Source organism: Salmo trutta, unplaced genomic scaffold (assembly GCF_901001165.1).
Source record: "Salmo trutta unplaced genomic scaffold, fSalTru1.1, whole genome shotgun sequence".
Classification (NCBI taxonomy): domain Eukaryota; kingdom Metazoa; phylum Chordata; class Actinopteri; order Salmoniformes; family Salmonidae; genus Salmo; species Salmo trutta.
In genome coordinates this window covers 422,691-443,853 of record NW_021822384.1, presented here as the reverse complement: position 1 = coordinate 443,853, position 21,163 = coordinate 422,691, and the positions used below count along the sequence as shown (strand labels likewise).

The 21,163-nt window shown below is 45.3% G+C and overlaps 1 protein-coding gene across 1 annotated transcript in view; it reads right to left on the bottom strand.

Moving 5' to 3' along the window:
* The window catches only part of LOC115182046 (carboxypeptidase M-like), a 73,944-nt gene extending 69,306 nt beyond the window's left edge, over positions 1 to 4,638 (bottom strand). Inside the window, exons 1-2 of the mRNA XM_029743687.1 lie at positions 4,275 to 4,638; positions 3,692 to 3,878 (exon numbers count right to left, since the gene is read on the bottom strand). Coding sequence (XP_029599547.1) covers positions 3,692 to 3,854 — 163 coding nt within the window. The 5' untranslated portion in view covers positions 3,855 to 3,878; positions 4,275 to 4,638. The remainder of the gene's footprint in view (positions 1 to 3,691; positions 3,879 to 4,274) is intronic.
* Between the last annotated feature and the right edge of the window lie 16,525 nt (positions 4,639 to 21,163).

The following is a 21,163-nucleotide window of genomic DNA, read 5'->3' as shown; positions in this document are numbered from 1 at the left end:
TTGTAGACTCAGTGTATATAGCGATGAGTTAACACATTTATTTCTCTCAAAACCCTGTTGTCAGGAACCAGCTCCGACTGCTCAGCAAGCCAGCATACACGTTATGTGGTTGTCAAGGTCGACATCCCTCTGCTACCGTCTCAACTCGTGGCAGTAACCGTGAGTTGCAAGCACCCCTATGCAACTACCAAGCTGCCCCATAGCTACCCCAGTGAAGAATTCCTGGTGCCGCCACTGCAGACATGGCATGATGACCATTGAGCGGTCTCTGTCCTATTGTCTCTGGGGTCCAGAAAGCATCCATCCAGACCCATGGTTAAAAACACTGCATTCTAGACAGGCTTGTTCTTTGAAATCCACAACATGTCTTCCTCCCTTCCGTGGGAGTAGGAGGACTAGGGAGTAGGACCAGAGGGAGGACTAGGGAGCAGGTCGCTGGGGAGGTGGAGGACTAGCCGCTGGGGGGTGGAGGACTAGCCGCTGGGGAGGTGGAGGACTAGCCGCTGGGGAGGTGGAGGACTAGCCGCTGGGGGGGGTGGAGGACTAGCCGCTGGGGGGGTGGAGGACTAGCCGCTGGGGGGGTGGAGGACTAGCCGCTGGGGGGGGTGGAGGACTAGCCGCTGGGGGGGGTAGAGGACTAGCCGCTGGGGGGGGAGGTGGAGGACTAGCCGCTGGGGGGGGGGGGGGGGGGTGGAGGACTAGCCGCTGGGGAGGTGGAGGACTAGCCGCTGGGGGGGTGGAGGACTAGCCGCTGGGGGAGGGTGGAGGACTAGCCGCTGGGGAGGTGGGGTGGAGGACTAGCCGCTGGGGAGGTGGGGTGGAGGACTAGCCGCTGGGGAGGTGGAGGACTAGCCGCTGGGGGGGGTGGAGGACTAGCCGCTGGGGAGGTGGAGGACTAGCCGCTGGGGGGGGTGGAGGACTAGCCGCTGGGGGGGTAGAGGACTAGCCGCTGGGGGGGTGGAGGACTAGCCGCTGGGGGGGGTGGAGGACTAGCCGCTGGGGGGGGTAGAGGACTAGCCGCTGGGGGGGGGGGTGGAGGACTAGCCGCTGGGGGGGGGGGGGGGGGTGGAGGACTAGCCGCTGGGGAGGTGGAGGACTAGCCGCTGGGGGGGTGGAGGACTAGCCGCTGGGGGAGGGTGGAGGACTAGCCGCTGGGGAGGTGGGGTGGAGGACTAGCCGCTGGGGAGGTGGGGTGGAGGACTAGCCGCTGGGGAGGTGGAGGACTAGCCGCTGGGGGGGGTGGAGGACTAGCCGCTGGGGAGGTGGAGGACTAGCCGCTGGGGGGGGTGGAGGACTAGCCGCTGGGGGGGTGGAGGACTAGCCGCTGGGGGGGTGGAGGACTAGCCGCTGGGGGGGGGTGGAGGACTAGCCGCTGGGGGGGGTGGAGGACTAGCCGCTGGGGGGGGTGGAGGACTAGCCGCTGGGGGGGGTGGAGGACTAGCCGCTGGGGGGGGGGTGGAGGACTAGCCGCTGGGGGGGGGTGGAGGACTAGCCGCTGGGGGGGTGGAGGACTAGCCGCTGGGGAGGTGGAGGACTAGCCGCTGGGAGGCTGGGGAGGTGGAGGACTAGCCGCTGGGGGGGTGGAGGACTAGCCGCTGGGGGGGGTGGAGGACTAGCCGCTGGGGGGGTGGGAGGACTAGCCGCTGGGGGGGGGTGGGAGGACTAGCCGCTGGGGGGGTGGGAGGACTAGCCGCTGGGGGGGTGGGAGGACTAGCCGCTGGGGGGGGTGGGAGGACTAGCCGCTGGGGGGGTGGGAGGACTAGCCGCTGGGGGGCTGGGAGCAGGATGCTGGGAGCAGTGGTCAGGATGATATATTAACAGTCTGTTTAGGCTAGTCTTCACAAGCATTTAAATTGCCAGCTGCAGTCGCTGGCTGGCTGGCAGGCAGGCAGGGACCCGGTTTACAAAGAGTCCTCTTATGAGAGGGGAAGACTGATTCCGTCGCAGCCTATGAACCTGTTACATACATCTGTATAACATGTAATGGCATAACACAATATATTAGATCAACTGGAATGAAACCCTCACTCATGGTTGTACATAAAGAGCTGTGACTAAACCATGCCCCAAAATATTATATTAAACCCCCCGCCCTACATTTTAATTATCAATAAAACAGCAAAGAATCATTTTGTGAACTGCAAAGAACCATTGAAGAGTTCAGAGTCATTATGGTTCCACATAAAACCCATCAACCTAAAGAACCCTTGAGGAACCCTCCTGTTTTAGCGTGTGGAGCGCCTGGTTAAATTCTGCTTAGGAACATTTTGTTTTTTACATCTCTAAAATGGTTAAACTAGTGAGAAATGCATGTGAATATCAAACAAATCTGTGTTTGCTTCATTTACTATCATCCTAAAAATAAGATATTTTGCCATACCTAATTAAAAATGTATATTACACTACTTTCCATGATGTGGAAGTATGTGTTACTACATTACACAAGCTGCCATTTTGATCACATCGAAATGGGGGGGAAATTACACTAACTTTTTACCTCAGATTGGTTATATTAGTATAAACGTTTATACTCAACACAATGACACGAGATCAATATCTTTGGTTTTGTACTGTTGATTCATACCAATACAGGGATTTGAAAGTCAAACTGTCACTGTTGATATCCTATAGCGGGTCGTGATTCATTGAAATTAACTAACAGAAAAGGTGATTTGTTCTATTTTCCGTGAAGGCAGCCTCCTGAAATCAACATCTGGCAGTGCAAAATATACATAGAAGCCTTCTACAAATGCTCATCTAACCAACCATGTATTGGTTATTCTAAGTTTCCAACCTGGTCTCAGAACTTTCGTATTATTCTGTAATGTAAATATGAGATACTCAATTTAGTATGATATGGTACGTTTCGTATGGTTACATAAGACCGATGGTTAGTTAAAGCTAAAGGATGGGTGGGTGTATAACGCAAACGTCTAGCAACCCAAAGGTTGGGAGTTCAAATCTCATCACAGACAATTGTTGCTAATTAGCATATTTCTAGTTAACAACATCTCCAAAATGTAGCTGACTTCTTCTGCTGGTTGTCCTCTAACCAGTGATGTAAAAAATATATCCAGTTGTCATGTGTTTTTTGAGTTGTGGTAGTTTCAACAGTGCACATCCCTCCCTAATCAATGAGTGACTTGACAAAACAGGGCTTTTGGATGCATGTACAGTTTATAAGGTCCCCATTCCAAAAATATATTGAAATAATATGATTACTATTGTTGTATGTGTAAATAGTGATATACTGAAAACATAAAATGTACTAACCGTTTATGCACATTGGTTATTGATTTGGACACTTTAAAACTGTGTTTTGACATTGGGCTATTTATCAATATGTCTGGTCAACAGGAAGCAGCGACAGCATCATTTTCAAATGACATTTTAGGAATATAAATTGTCCACATTAATTTCCAACGGTATTTTACTTCATCTGGTAAACACTGCTGAATGATTCCAAAAAAGTTCTGGTAGATCATCAAAATAAATCTACCACAGAAATCTCCAAAAATGGGTTTTCCCTGCTTACAAAGAGCTCCACACACTTTCAAAATGTTGTTATCAAAGTTGAAATTGTCCTGGGCTCTCACCGGTGACAAAATCTAATCTAAACTGAGGCATATCAAATAGTGAATTACAATTTCCAATATTACATTTCAAGACAACATATAGTCTGTGTTCTCACCTTCGACAGATTTCCCGATACTGTGCAGGTGTGTGAACTGGAAGGTGTTGTTAACGTCCCGCAGGTACCTCTCCACCTCCACGGTGTTGTGATAACGGAACTCCAAACTGACACCGGACGACACCAACTTCCCGAGGTACAGGCAGAGCGCAAAAACAAACATCGTCTCGTACGGGACAGTGACAACCTAACCCACAAAACGAAGTTTAAGGGGGAAAAAAAGGTTAAGCGGATTTAAAATAAATACACCGTCAAATATGAACGAAAAACTCACGAGGACATAGTAGCCACGCGCACCACACTGAAGTCAGTAATAACGTCAACGGACAGCGCCGTGTGCGGTTACCTGGCGTTACGGTTCTCAAGTCACAATACACTAGGTTTAGCATTTATCTAAAATTATATGTATAATATGGCTATCTAAATGACAACATTTTGCAAGCAATTCCTATTTTTAGGCCGGAATAAAACGTGTCTATAGAAATGTAGACTAGACCATCAATAAACATGTCTAAAATACATCAAATTATACTAAATTCCCCCAAAATAACTTATAACTTATTCACCTGACATTCTAAATTACCTTATTGCTCAATGTATATTTTGTGCAGCTCGCTGTGAGCGCACAACTTGTTCTGTGAAGACGTCTCTGGAAGTCACACCGCGGTCACCCTCGTCTGTCCGACCGCATTCATAACAACTCTTTAAAGTCCAAATCGCTCGTTTGGTATCTTAGTCGATAGATCAACCCTCCCCCCGACCACATTACACCGTTAGGTCCCCTGCCTGCCTGCACACCGCCCTGTATGGCGTTATCACTATATTAACACGGCAGGTTTTATACGGTAGCAGCAGAGGCGGAGCTAAACACTTCTCAACTCAACATGATCTCACGGTTTTACCATTTTGGACGTTTATCCACATTTGTCCAAACGTACAATTTGGAAGTTGCTCCAAATGCAAATTTGGAAGTTGTCAAATGTAGAAGTTGTCACATTTTGAAGTGAAGGTTAAGGTAAGTGTTAAGGTTTGATAGGGTTTAATATATATATATTTTTATGTTTTTATGTTTTATATATAAATATATACATAAAAATGGTCTACTAATAAGATGCCATTTGGGAGATTAGAAGGTGGGATCCCTGTGGGCTTCCCCTGCAGGTCGTGAATTTGACGCCACTACCTTTCTCTCCATGATAAGTTGCTGATCAATACGCTACAGAACATGATTATCCAGATCACATGCACTTACTAAATGGATAAACACATCTCTACATTATCTAGCCTACAACTACAAAAGCTTTATAGGTTAATTCTAACAAATTCTAGGAGACTTTATCCTACATTTTTATTCAGAGACACCAGGCAGGTTTCCATTGACCGAGGTTTAATAGACAAAAGCAATGAGTGGGGTTACATGCACACAGTAATGCAGTTATTGTGGATAGTCTGATTAATATAATAGTTCGATTAAAACAGTTTTCAATCTTTGAAAAAGTAACAAATCCCCTAATAATCTTGTTTACATGGACACATCTGAAATCAGGCTTCCTGATGGGACTCTAATAAATGCAGAAAATCTCCAATCAAAATAAACGTTCTACCACAGTAACCATGTTATTTTGGGGAAGAATATTTGATTCTGAGTTTGGACATATGACGTTTGTATATGAAAACTACTTATACTTTACATACAGGATCATTTTTGTAAAGATTGACAAAAAAAATTATCCATTTGACAGGAGTGGATTGTTTTCTGCTGTCAAACTTTCTTTATTGCAACAAATGATGATGGAAACTTCGAATAAATGAATAAATGATGATTGCCGAATCATTTTGAAGGTAAGAGGGGCACTATAATGCTCCACTCCACATTTCATTCTAAATGCCTACATCTTGCAATATAAATGTTTTTAACTATAACAATAATGTTTCTTTGCAGAACAAGGATTGTCCTGACTGTCAAGAATGCCTGAATTGCTTCGCCTTGCTATTCTGATTGGCTGGAAAGTTTTCGCCATTCCAATTATTCCAAGTTTCACCATGGCGACCACGGACCTTGGCGATACGTCGACACATGAGAATTATTAGAATATGGCAAATATTAGACAATTATTGCATTCTATCAATGCTGGTTTTCACGGGCTATCTTAGACATAAAACAGAGGTGGGAGGGCATACAGGCTGTCGCCAATTTATTAATGCACAATTTGTCTAAATGCGTATTGGAAACATTTCAACCACTACATTTTTACTCTGCACTGTTGGTTTTTACGAAAAATGTTTTTTTTTAGGTGTGATGTCATTACTTCCTGTTTTCATCGACAAGGTAGTTCAATGGTGTGTATGTATGTATGTATGTATGTGTGTATGTATGTATGTATGTATGTATGTATGTATGTATGTATGTATGTATGTATGTATGTATGTATGTATGTCTGTATGTATGTATGTATGTACGTACGTACGTACGTACATGTACTTACCTGGAGTGCCTGAGGGTGGCGCTGTTACTAATTACTTAATGTGATCATCTTTACTTGCACTTGACCCATGACATCTGATAAACGTGGTTCTTCTACCCGCAGTCCTGCCTCGGCAGGCTATTATATTACATGGTGTCAGAAGTTAAAAAGTTATACAAGGAAAGCTCAACATTACGAAACATGAAACAAATGAGACCTCCAACTACTCTGAACCTAGAGAGAAATCTATCCCAAATGAGACCACCTACTACTCTGAACCTAGAGGGAAATCTATCCCAAATGAGACCTCCAACTACTCTGAACCTAGAGAGAAATCTATCCCAAATGAGACCACCTACTACTCTGAACCTAGAGGGAAATCTATCCCAAATGAGACCTCCAACTACTCTGAACCTAGAGGGAAATCTATCCCAAATGAGACCACCTACTACTCTGAACCTAGAGGGAAATCTATCCCAAATGAGACCTCCAACTACTCTGAACCTAGAGGGAAATCTATCCCAAATGAGACCACCTACTACTCTGAACCTAGAGGGAAATCTATCCCAAATGAGATCTTCAACTACTCTGAACCTAGAGGGAAATCTATCCCAAATGAGACCAACAACTACTGTGAACCTAGAGGGAAATCTATCCCAAATGAGACCAACAACTACTCTGAACCTAGAGGGAAATCTATCCCAAATGAGACCTCCAACTACTCTGAACCTAGAGAGAAATCTATCCCAAATGAGACCACCAACTACTCTGAACCTAGAGAGAAATCTATCCGAAATGAGACCTCCGACTACTCTGAACCTAGAGAGAAATCTATCCCAAATGAGACCACCAACTACTCTGAACCTAGAGAGAAATCTATCCCAAATGAGACCACCAACTACTCTGAACCTAGAGGGAAATCTAGCCCAAATGAGACCTCCAACTACTCTGAACCTAGAGGGAAATCTATCCCAAATGAGATCTTCAACTACTCTGAACCTAGAGAGAAATGTAGCCAAAAATTGGAGAGTGTGGATCCAGAAATTCAACCTGTATATCATCAGCCAGTGGCATCTCAGAGAAATCCCCAAAAAGTTAAATGTGCCACGTAGCCAGAGATGATGCAATCAAGGTATTCAATACTTTTGACTTGGATGTATTAAAAAAAATAGTTTTTCCCGAACTTACTCTGAGCCAAGAAACAAATCTGACGTACCTGAGACATATCTTTTTTAGAACAATTGATGCTTATGTGATCTAAAACATAAAGCTAAAGACTGAGTTTCAACAACGTACAGAGTCATTGACAAAGGGATAGAATTTCGTATGGAATCGAAACATGACCAAGCAGATTACTCAGAGAACCAGATCTCCTGCTAGCTAGAGGAATATACATTTGCCGTGCTATTGAAATGAGCCAGAGCCAACTAGAAAATGCTTCATGATGGCCTTCCCTGTAGCTCAGTTGGTAGAGCATGGTGTTTGCAACGCATGGTGTTTGCAACACCAGGGTTGTGGGTTCGATTCCCACGGGGGGCAGCACAGAAAAATAAAAAGGTATGAAATGAAATGTATGCATTCACTACTGTAAGTCGCTCTGGATAAGAGCATCTGCTAAATGACTAAAATGTAAAAAATTTTAAAATGTAAGTCGAGGTGACCGTTCACAAGGTGCAAAAGAAAACACAGAAATGGCAAAAAGACAAAGACCGTGCAACATCTAGTAAAAGAGAGGTCATAGGGAGAATGCTCACGTTGTGGGTACAAACACAAATCAAAAAAGTGTCCAGCATATGGTATGCAAAAGCATGTCACAGAAAAAATCACTACGCCAAAATGTGCTCCAGACAGAAAACCGGAGGATCCACGACATTGACATTGACAGGGAGAGGACAGCAGGACATTGGAACAATTGAAGTGAAGCAGAGTGAAGGTAAAGTGTGCAGCTCAGCTAGTGAATGTCAATGAGAAAAAACACTGAGAAAGAGCAGTGGACAGAAACACTGAAAATAAACAACCAGAAACTTCCTGTTAAGCTGGATACATGAGCTGAGTGTAGCGTCTTGTCCTTCAGAGACTTGAAAATGCTGAAAATGAAAGTGAGTGGGGATTCCATGCAAAAATCCAACTGAAAGCTAGTGACGTATTCTGGCCACCAGATGGAGACAAAAGGCAAGAAAACGCTCAAACGTCAATACAAAGAGAAAGTGTTTGAAATGGAATTTCAAGTGATAGAACAAGATGCACCTGCAGATACTTGGAAGAAATGGGATTAATAGAGAGAATATTCAAGCTTGAACAAAAGACAGAGACGGCCATTTTGAATATGAAGATGTATACACAGGACCTGGATGTGCTCCAGGAGTTCATCATATACAAATAGATCCAGAAGTCACACCAGTGGTTCGCTCACCCATGAAAAGTGCCTGTAGCACTAAAAGGAATAACGTGAAAAGGAACTGAATGTCATGACTTCCGCCGAAGTTGGTCCCTCTCCTTGTTCGGGCGGCGTTCGGTGGTCGACGTCACCGGCCTTCTAGCCATCGCCGATCCACTTTCATTTTCCATTTGTTTTGTCCTTGTCTTACACACCTGGTTTCATTCCCCCAATTACTTGTTCATTATTTAACCCTCTGTTCCCCTTATGTTTGTTTGTGAGTGATTGTTATGTAATACGGTCCGTTATTGTGGGGTAGATTATTGCATTGTATTATTGATTCTTTGAGTAAATTATGTTTATTACTCATATCTGCTGTCCTGCACCTGACTCCTCTACACCAGCTACACACAGGCTTATTACACTGAACCGCATGGAAAACATGGATGTTGTCGTCAGGCAGATTGAGCCTCCTGAATGGGTAAACAGCTTGGTGACAATCAGGAAGCTAAACATTTTAAATACGGGTATGCATGGAACCACAGGATCTAAACAAAGCGACCAAGAGAGAACATGATCCTTTACGTACCATTGAAGAGATAGTTGCTGAAATGCCTAACGCCAAGGTATTTTCAGTAGTTGATGCAAACCAAGGATTCTGGCAAATCCAATTGGATGAATGGAGCTCCCGACTCTGCACTTTCAATACGCCGTTTGGGAGGTATTCATTCAAGAGACTGCCGTTCGGAATTGCGTCTGCTCCAGAGGTGTTCCAGAGGTGCCTCGCACAGCATTTGGAAGGTCTGGAAGGTGTCGTGAACATCATGGTTGCAGTATCTCTCAGATGTCAGCGCACCACTGACACAACTGCCCGGAAAGAGACATTCAGTGGCACTGGGAGTCTGCACAGGAACAGAGCTTCAGAAGCTTGAAAACACTCGTCAGCAATAAGCCAGTGTTAAAGTACTACGACATGAAGAAAAAAAAACTGCCTCTCTCTGTGGATGCAAGCTCAGAAGGCTTGGGAGCTGTGATCCTGCAAGATGGTCAGCCAATCGCATATGAGTCAAGATCCCTCACGGACTGTCAAAAGAGAGACGCTCAAATGGAAAAAGAGCTTCTGGCGATTGTGTTTAGCTGCAAGAAGTTTCATCAATACCTGTATAGAAACCAGATCCAGGTGGAGTTAGACCACAAACCCTTGGAAACAATCTTCAAGAAGTCGCTCCAGAAAGCACCAGTCAGACTGCAGAGAATGCTGATGAGACTAAAGAGATACAGCCTATATGTGACATACAAACCAGGAAAACGAGATGCAGATCGCTGATGCACTGAGCCGAGCATACCTGAAGGAACAGAGAGAGAAATTGCTAGATGGTGAGCTGGATGTAAACTACATCGTTCATCAACTTCATGTTTCAGAAGAGTAACTGCAGCAATTCAAAACAGCAACAGCAGAAGATGAAGAGTTAAAACTGATCACAGAAACAGTTAAAAAAAGGATGGCCAGACACAAGAGGGAAAGTTGCAAAGAAAATACAGCACTAACGGACCTTCAGGGAGGACTTGACATACTCAGATGGACTGCTGTTCAAAAGTTCAAAAGTTGTTGTTCCTCAGATAATGGGAGAATAAATGATGGAAAAAAATCCATGAAGCACACATGGGAATCGTAAAAATGTAAGGACCAAGCAAGGGATGTTCTGTTCTGGCCAGGCAAGGCTAAACAGATTGAAGATGTTGTAACAAAATGTGCAGTTCTCAACACACAAAAACAACAATCAAAGAGAACCGCTCATATCTCATCCAGTCCCAGAGAGAGTTTGAGCCAAAGTTGGAGTGGACCTCTTCCATTATAACGACACAGAATATATACTATGTGTGGATTACTACTCACAAATACCCAGAAATCTCCAAGCTCAGTGGAACAACAAGTTAACACATCATTACATCACTAAAGTCGATCTCAGCAAGGCGTGGGGTGACCGACGTTTTGTGCTCCGACAACGGAAGACAGTTGGTGAGTCACGTTGAGCCCTAGATTTCCACAGTCAAACGGCCAAGCTGAGAGAGCAGTTCAGACTGTGAAGAACCTGTTGAAAAAAGCACGAGACAGCAACGGAGATCCTAACACAGCTCTCCTTGAGTACAGAAACACACCCCTGATGGAGTAGGTATCTCTCCTGCACAACTACTAATGAGAAGAAGGCTGAAGACAAAGATTCGACATCAAAGACAATGTTGAAGCCAGGACTCCATCACCATGTCAGGCTCCGTCTAACAAGCAGACAACAGAGAGACTCCATCACCATGTCAGGTTCCTTCTAACAAGCAGACAACAGACTCCATCACCATGTCAGGCTCCGTCTCACAAGCAGACAACAGAGAGACTCCATCACCATGTCAGGCTCCTTCTAACAAGCAGACAACAGAGAGACTCCATCAGCATGTCAGGAGCTGTCAGTTTGGTGCACTACCTCATCACACACTGAAGTTTATCCACAACAAGTCAGTTTGGTGGAAACACACCACTGGTGGGAAAATGGGCATATTTTATTTATGCAGATTTGAGAATACTTGTATGAAAATCTATCGCCAATTGGATGGAATCCTAGCTTTTGAAAGAATTACTAATTTCCCCCTTTTTATTGTCCCCCAACACAAGTATGAATTCTGTAACCATAGGGCCTAAACTCAGGCAGTGAGGGAATAATTTGTGAAGAAGGCTCTGGATCTTCTCATAATGAACTGATATAGAAGGCCAGCTCTGGATCTTCTCATGATGAACTGATTTAGAAGGCCAGCTCTGGATCTTCTCATGATGAACTGATTTAGAAGGCCAGCTCTGGATCTTCTCATGATGAACTGATATAGAAGGCCAGCTCTGTATCCTGTCATAATGAACTGATATAGAAGGCCAGCTCTGTATCCTGTCATAATGAACTGATATAGAAGGCCAGCTCTGTATCCTGGCATGATGAACTGATATAGAAGGCCAGCTCTGTATCCTGTCATAATGAACTGATTTAGAAGACCAGCTCTGTATCCTGTCATGATGAACTGATATAGAAGACCAGCTCTGTATCCTGTCATAATGAACTGATATAGAAGACCAGCTCTGTATCCTGTCATGATGAACTGATATAGAAAGCCAGCTCTGTATCCTGTCATGATGAACTGATTTAGAAGGCCAGCTCTGTATCCTGTCATAATGAACTGATTTAGAAGACCAGCTCTGTATCCTGTCATGATGAACTGATATAGAAGGCCAGCTCTGTATCCTGTCATAATGAACTGAGCCGTTCGCTGGCAGAGAAAAGTCCCACTGCATTAGAGTACCTATTGTTTCCCTGATCCAGAATCTCTGCAAACTTTCATTGTAATTAACCAGTGGATTACCATCAGGCCAGACCACATGCCATGCCTGTGTTTTCTCTTTCATTGGAACCATGACGTGTGTGTGTGTGTGTGTGGTGTGTGTGTGTGTGTGTGTGTGTGTGTGTGTGTGTGTGTGTGTGTGTGTGTGTGTGTGTGTGTGTGTGTGTGTGTGTGTGTGTGTGTGTGTGTGTGTGTGTGTGTGTGTGTGTGTGTGTGTGTGTGTGTGTGTGTGTCCTTCCTCCCTGCCTTAATTGTTACTTTTATCTTTTACTTATCTATTTCTTGCTTAACACTTATTTTTTTCTTAAAACTGCATTGTTGGTTTAGGGTTTGTATTCAGCATTTCACTGTAAGGTCTACATCTGTTCTATTCAGCATTTCACTGTAAGGTCTACATCTGTTGTATTCAGCATTTCACTGTAAGGTCTACACCTGTTGTATTCAGCATTTCACTGTAAGGTCTACATCTGTTGTATTCAGCATTTCACTGTAAGGTCTACATCTGTTCTATTCAGCATTTCACTGTAAGGTCTACATCTGTTGTATTCAGCATTTCACTGTAAGGTCTACATCTGTTGTATTCGGCATTTCACTGTAAGGTCTACATCTGTTGTATTCGGCATTTCACTGTAAGGTCTACATCTGTTGTATTCGGCATTTCACTGTAAGGTCTACATCTGTTGTATTCGGCGCATGTGACAAATAAAATTTGATTTGATTTCCCACGATCACATATCACACACTGATCTAGCCTGAAACCCAGACTGAACATCACTCTGTTCCCCTTCACACTGATCTACTGGTCTAGCCTGAAACCCAGACTGAACATCACTCTGTTCCCCTTCACACTGATCTACTGGTCTAGCCTGAAACCCAGACTGAACATCACTCTGTTCCCCTTCACACTGCTCTACTGGTCTAGCCTGAAACCCAGACTGAACATCACTCTGTTCCCCTTCACACTGATCTACTGGTCTAGCCTGAAACCCAGACTGAACATCACTCTGTTCCCCTTCACACTGCTCTACTGGTCTAGCCTGAAACCCAGACTGAACATCACTCTGTTCCGCTTCACACTGCTCTACTGGTCTAGCCTGAAACCCAGACTGAACATCACTCTGTTCCCCTTCACACTGCTCTACTGGTCTAGTCTGAAACCCAGACTGAACATCACTCTGTTCCCCTTCACACTGCTCTACTGGTCTAGTCTGAAACCCAGACTGAACATCACTCTGTTCCCCTTCACACTGCTCTACTGGTCTAGTCTGAAACCCAGACTGAACATCACTCTGTTCCCCTTCACACTGCTCTACTGGTCTAGTCTGAAACCCAGACTGCACATCACTCTGTTCCCCTTCACACTGCTCTACTGGTCTAGCCTGAAACCCAGACTGAACATCACTCTGTTCTCCTTCACACTGCTCTACTGGTCTAGCCTGAAACCCAGACTGAACATCACTCTGTTCCCCTTCACACTGGTCTACTGGTCTAGCCTGAAACCCAGACTGAACATCACTCTGTTCCCCTTCACACTGATCTACTGGTCTAGTCTGAAACCCAGACTGAACATCACTCTGTTCCCCTTCACACTGCTCTACTGGTCTAGCCTGAAACCCAGACTGAACATCACTCTGTTCCCCTTCACACTGCTCTACTGGTCTAGTCTGAAACCCAGACTGAACATCACTCTGTTCTCCTTCACACTGCTCTACTGGTCTAGCCTGAAACCCAGACTGAACATCACTCTGTTCCCCTTCACACTGCTCTACTGGTCTAGCCTGAAACCCAGACTGAACATCACTCTGTTCCCCTTCACACTGATCTACTGGTCTAGCCTGAAACCCAGACTGAACATCACTCTGTTCCCCTTCACACTGCTCTACTGGTCTAGTCTGAAACCCAGACTGAACATCACTCTGTTCCCCTTCACACTGCTCTACTGGTCTAGCCTGAAACCCAGACTGAACATCACTCTGTTCTCCTTCACACTGCTCTACTGGTCTAGCCTGAAACCCAGACTGAACATCACTCTGTTCCCCTTCACACTGCTCTACTGGTCTAGCCTGAAACCCAGACTGAACATCACTCTGTTCCCCTTCACACTGATCTACTGGTCTAGTCTGAAACCCAGACTGAACATCACTCTGTTCCCCTTCACACTGGTCTACTGGTCTAGTCTGAAACCCAGACTGAACATCACTCTGTTCCCCTTCACACTGCTCTACTGGTCTAGTCTGAAACCCAGACTGAACATCACTCTGTTCCCCTTCACACTGCTCTACTGGTCTAGTCTGAAACCCAGACTGAACATCACTCTGTTCCCCTTCACACTGATCTACTGGTCTAGTCTGAAACCCAGACTGAACATCACTGTGTTCCCCTTCACACTGATCTACTGGTCTAGTCTGAAACCCAGACTGAACATCACTCTGTTCCCCTTCACACTGCTCTACTGGTCTAGTCTGAAACCCAGACTGAACATCACTCTGTTCCCCTTCACACTGATCTACTGGTCTAGTCTGAAACCCAGACTGAACATCACTCTGTTCCCCTTCACACTGCTCTACTGGTCTAGTCTGAAACCCAGACTGAACATCACTCTGTTCCCCTTCACACTGGTCTACTGGTCTAGCCTGAAACCCAGACTGAACATCACTCTGTTCTCCTTCACACTGATCTACTGGTCTAGTCTGAAACCCAGACTGAACATCACTCTGTTCCCCTTCACACTGCTCTACTGGTCTAGTCTGAAACCCAGACTGAACATCACTCTGTTCCCCTTCACACTGCTCTACTGGTCTAGCCTGAAACCCAGACTGCACATATCGCCCATGGGCATACATTACCCCTAGGAATACTTTGTCTAAGTACCCTAGTAGAACTGGGCGGACCACCCACTGTATTTTTGGATAGTTAGTTAGCTGTGCTGAAGTAGGCTAGTCTAGTTCAGGGGTGTTTTTGGATGATTGTTTCTTTGCTTGGGTCCAGCTCAGCCCCTTTTCTCACACCCCATTACCGTGTGTTTATAAATAAACCATTAGAGTTTGACTGTAGATTGTAATTGTCTGTGGTTATTTGTTCTCACTGTTCCTTTTTGACTGTTATAATTTGAATTGATTTATGTTATGGGTCTCGTTGCCACCCCCCCTAGACTGCAGGGCCAAAGGGATTGGTAACATAAGTGGGGGCTCATCCGGGATCTGTCATTACTGACGCCCATACTGCTCATGCAGATTGTTATAGTGGTTAGTTCAGTGTTGAGCGTCATAGCATTAGTGTTTGCTATTGGTTGGCTCTTGTGTTTTGGTGTAGTAGTTCTGAAACGAAACAGGTGCCTCAGGGTAAATGTAGTTTGAAAGTCTCAGTACCCGACCGGTTTGTGTCCATAACGAATGACGAAGCATCTCAGCGTCCGGTTAAAATCCTTAGAGATACTGGTGCGGTGCAGTCGTTCATATTGTCTGATGTGTTGCCCTTATCAATACACACTGTGGTTCCAGTGTGTTAGTTCAGGGTATTGAAATGGGGTTTTGTCCCAGTGCCGTTGCACTTTGTGAATGTACACTCTGAGTTAATCAGTGGAATATTCAGAGTGGGGGGACGTCCTACGTTGCCAGTAGAAGGGGTCCCACCCTCTGTTCCTCTTCACACTGCTATACTGGTCTAGCCTGAAACCTCACTCCGTTTCACTACTAACAACAGTGAGTGCATTCAGTATGGATACATACCAGGCTAACTGCTGCTAGCCCTAAGGGCTGCACAGCCCCGACCTTCAATTTGAGTTGGGTGTGTATCAGGTAAACCACTGGCTTCATCCCAAATGGCACCCTATTCCATATATGGTGCACTACTTTTGACCAGAGCCCTATGGGACTATATAATCCACTACTTTTGACCAGAGCCCTATGGGACTATATAATCCACTACTTTTGACCAGAGCCCTAAGGGACTATATAATCCACTACTTTAGACCAGAGCCCTATGGGACTATATAATCTACTACTTTTGACCAGAGCCCTATGGGACTATATAATCTACTACTTTAGACCAGAGCCCTAAAGGACTATATAATCCACTACTTTTGACCAGAGCCCTATGGGACTATATAATCCACTACTTTTGACCAGAGCCCTATGGGACTATATAATCCACTACTTTTGACCAGAGCCCTAAGGGACTATATAATCCACTTCTTTTGACCAGAGCCCTATGGGACTATATAATCTACTACTTTTGACCAGAACCCTATGTGACTATATAATCCACTACTTCTGACCAGAGACATTTGGGCCACGGTCACATGCAGTTCTCCCATGGCTGATGGTCCCAGTCCCACAGGTCTCTGTGTGACAGTTGTCTGAAGGTTGAAGGATATGATATGTCTTGTCCTACTGACGACGATTGATGACGACAACGATGTCATAAGTCTGCCTGAGAGGCCAGAGAGACGTAAACGATGTCATAAGTCTGCCTCAGAGGCCAGAGAGACGTCAACAATGTCATTATGCTGTCTGAGGGGCCAGAGAGATGTCAACTGTGTCATAAGGCTGTCTGAGGGGCCAGAGAGATGTCAACTGTGTCATAAGGCTGCCAGAGAGATGTCAACTGTGTCATAAGGCTGCCTGAGGGGCCAGAGAGACGTCAACTGTGTCATAAGGCTGTCTGAGGGGCCAGAGAGACGTCAACGATGTCATTAGGCTGTCTGAGGCCGTGTTCTTTGTTTTGCAAGCTTTCAGTTTTTTCAAGGACAATTTTTTTGTTTGCTTTCAGTTATATACGGACTCTCCCATGTGAATTTTTACAGTGGGCTAAATCAGGGTCACACAGAGTGATTCTGGGTCGTCTTAAACAAATCTATGTTGAAACAAAAGTATCCACCTCACACAGATGGTTATGGGCTTTAAAAAAAGAAGACACCTGTACCTAGAGATTGAAAAATATATATATATTTAAAAAGATGTCTCTGGCTGACCTTGACTGTTTCCTCACGTTATTCTCCATGGTGGTTGGTTACTAACCAGGTAACAACAAGTGGAAACTATACAAGGACTGAAGCAGTAGCCTCCTTACTCAACTACAGATTTAAATAAATGGTCTTTGAAAAGATGTGCCTGGCTAACATTACAACTACATTAAGGGGAAAGGATCCACGGACACGGAGGCTGATTATCTTTCTGCACATCTCTTTATTTACAATGCTGGCTGCCATATATCCTGCGTTTGTGTTAAACATGGCAACCGGCATTGTAAATAAAGAGATGTGCCCTTAATGTATTTTGATGTCAGCCAGGCCCATCTTTTTTTAAAGAAACAACATTTATTTCAATTTCTAGTGGAGTAAAATAAGTTGTTTTCTTCTGGTCACAAAATAACCAAGATATTTGCGGTAAACAGCGCCACACTGAGGCAGAAAACTGAATGTTCTATTCTCAGCTAGGCCCATCTTTTCAAAGAATACACAAGACTGTTGTGATCACATCAACAAATTATATATGGGAAGGCATGTGACTGACATTTTGTTGGTGGGGAGAGAGAGAGAGAGGGTTGAGGAGGAGGCTTGAAGCACTAGGAAATCTTTATGACATGCATTGTCTGAATTAGGTCCATAGAGTTACCTAGAATGAGCTGCTTCTATGGAGGGAGTTTGATTGTCCTTTGAGCTAGCTAGCTAGCTAACAAGCTTGAGTTAGTTAGCTAACATTTAAAAAGTTAATCCATTCATATAGCAATATCGAAAAAAAAATATATATATATATAACGATTTTACTGAGTTACAGTTCATATAAGGAAATCAGTCAATTGAAATGAATTCATTAGGCCCTAATCTTTGGATTTCACATGACTGGGCAGGAACGCAGGCATGGATGGGCCTGGGAGGGCAATGGCCCTATGTAAAGGGCTCCATTTTGTTGTTCTGTAGCATATGCAATGTGTCTGTGTAACGTCAACACAGGGAGTCAGGAAGCAGGTGCAGTGAGTTTAATAATAACGAACATTGAACGATACAAAACAAGAGAAACATCTGACAAGGAAACAACCAATACTGCCTGCTGACTGATAATAACAGTGCAATGTAAAGGGTAAGTCATCTTGAAGTAATGAAGTCCAGGTGTGACTGATGATGAGATGCAGGTGTGTGTAAAGATGGGTTGCCAGGACCACTGGTTAGTAGACCGGCAACGTCGAGCACCGGAGAGGGGAAGTAGACATAACAGTACCCCCTGATGCGCGCCTCCAGCCTCAGTCTTCAGGACAGTGGAATTCTCGGATTATGTTGGGATCTAGAATGTCGTCCACCGGAACCCCGTACCGCTCCATCCAGGAGTGATCTGACGGGATAGGCGGGGCTCCCCTCGGTGTCCAAGGGAGGCGGAGGGGTGTCGTGGGGGACGGAAGCCGGGGGACCAGGAACCACCGGCCTGAGGAGAGAAACATGGAAATATGGTGAGATCCGGTAGTTAGTGGGGAGTTGTAATCTGTAAGTTACCTCGTTGACCCTGCGGAAGACCTTGAACGGCCCCACAAACCAGGGACTCAGCTTCTTACAGGGCAGGCGGAGCGGGAGGTTCCTGGTGGAGAGCCAGACGTGATCACCAGGATGGAACACTGGAGTCTCACGTGGGCATCATTCCATACCTCTTCCACACACCTGAACCACACATCCACCGCAGGAGCTTCGGTCTGGCTCGGGGTCCACAGAGCCAGGGGCCGGCTGATAGCCCAGAACACACTGGAAGGGAGTCAGCCCTGTGGAGGAGTGTCGCAATGAATTCTGGGCGTATTCAGCCCAAGTAAGGAATCGTGATCACTCCCCCTGCAGGTCCTGGCAGTGACTCCTCGGGAACCTCCCCAGCTCCTGGTTCATCCTGTTCCCCTGCCCGTTAGATTGAAGCTGGTACCCAGAAGTGAGGCTGACCGTGACCCCCAGCTTCTCCATGAAAGCCTTCCATACACATGATATGAATTGGGGGCCACGATCGGAGAGGATATCCTCCAGAAGGCCATAGTACTGGAAGACCTGCGGCCTAGGAACAGTGTGTTAACTGCCTTGTTCAGGGGCAGAACGACAGATTTTTACCTGGTCAGCTCAGGGATTTGATCTTGCAACCTTTTGGTTACTGGTCCAACACTCTAACCACTAGGCTACCTGCCGCCCCTATGTGCCTACATGGTGTAAAAAACATTAGCAACACCTTCCTAATATTGAGTTGCTTACCCCTCTTTTCCCTCAGAACAGCCTCAATTAGCCGGGGCATAGACTTTACAAGGTGTCAAGTGTTCCACAGTGATGCTGGCCCAATGCTTCCCACAGTTGTGTCAAGTTGGCTAGATGTCCTTTTGGGTGATGGACCATTCTACACACAGGAAACTGTTGAGCGTGAAAAACCCAGCAGCGCTGCAGTTCTTCACACACTCAAACCAGTGCGCCTGGCACCTACTGCCATACCCCGTTCAAAGGCACTTAAATATTTTGTCTTACCCATTCACCCTCTGAATGGCACATATACACAATCCATGTCGCAATTGTCTCAAGGCTTAAAGATCTTTCTTTAACCTGTCTTCTCCCTTTCATCTACACTGATTGAAGTGCATTTAACAGGTGACATCAATAAGGGATCATAGCTTTAACCTGGATTCACCTGGTCAGTCTGTCATGGAAAGAGCAGGTGTTCTTAATGTTTTGTCCACTCAGTGTATGTCAGTGCTTTTTACTTTTCAATAAAAAGTAGCCTTCAGTGCAAATATTCTCCCTCAATCATGTGTTATGGAGTGTGTTTATTTTCCAGGCAATTTGAGTTTTGACTTATTTCTCCTACAACACATCCTGACTCTCCTCCTCCACTCTGCTGTTCTGGGGCGCGTTCAGCGGAAAGCAACGTTTTGGAACGTTCATATGTAGTAGTAATAATAATAATTATTATTATTATTATTAATATATTTGCAAAAGCGCTTTCCACTATACAAGAAAATTCTCAAAGTGCATAAAATAAAATAATTATAATAACAAATAACCATATCATGAAAAGCAACAAAGTCTAGGAGGGTAGCTACAGGCCAGCCGATAGAGGTGTCAAACTCTCTCAGAGGAGTGCTGATTTAGGATCAGGAGGAAGGGCAGCTACAGGCCAGCCGATAGAGATGTCAAACCCTCTTAGAGGAGTGCTGATTTAGGATCAGGAGGAAGGGCAGCTACAGGCCAGCCGATAGAGATGTCAAACTGTCTCAGAGGAGCGCTGATTTAGGATCAGGAGGAAGGGCAGCTACAGGCCAGCCGATAGAGATGTCAAACCCTCTCAGAGGAGCGCTGATTTAGGATCAGGAGGAAGGGTAGCTAGGCCAGCCGATAGAGATGTCAAACTGTCTCAGAGGAGTGCTGATTTAGGATCAGGAGGAAGGGTAGCTACAGGCCAGCCGATAGCGATGTTAAACTGTCTCAGAGTGCTGATTTAGGATCAGGAGGAAGGGTAGCTAGGCCAGCCGATAGAGATGTCAAAGTGTCTCAGAGTGCTGATTTAGGATCAGTTTTGAATTTAAGATCACAATGAATAAGACTAGAGGACAGAGGGGTGTGACCTGGGCCCTTATCCACAAAGAGTCTCAGAGTAGGAGTGCTCATCTAGAATCCTTCCATATAATCTTATTCATTATGATCTAAAACTGATCCTAGATCAGCCCTACTCTGAGAGGTTTAATACATACAGCCCCTGGTGTTCTGTGGAGCCTGGTCTCCCCTCCTGGTCTTCAGAACATCTCCAACAGAACACAGACCATCCCCAACAGAACACAGACCATCTCCAACAGAACACAGATCCCTGGGTTCAGCTCCCTGGGTTCAGCTCCCTGGGTTCAGCTCCCTGGATTCAGCTCCCTGGGTTCAGCTCCCTGGGTTCAGCTCCCTGGGTTCAGCTCCCTGGATTCAGCTCCCTGTATTCAGCTCCCTGGATTCAGCTCCCTGGATTCAGCTCCCTGGATTCAGCTCCCTGGATTCAGCTCCCTGGATTCAGCTCCCTGGATTCAGCTCCCTGGATTCAGCTCCCTGGATTCAGCTCCCTGGGTTCAGCTCCCTGGGTTCTGTTGGATGGTTTTCCTTTGAGCCCGTCCATTGGGAAAACACCTGGTTTAGCCAGTAACTTTCCACAGGGTGTGTCTCTTAATATTCATCATTGCACAGGTATAAAAACATACGTACATATGCAAGCACGTACAGGTATAAAAGCAAAGATCACTGACACAACTTCCTCTTTCAACACA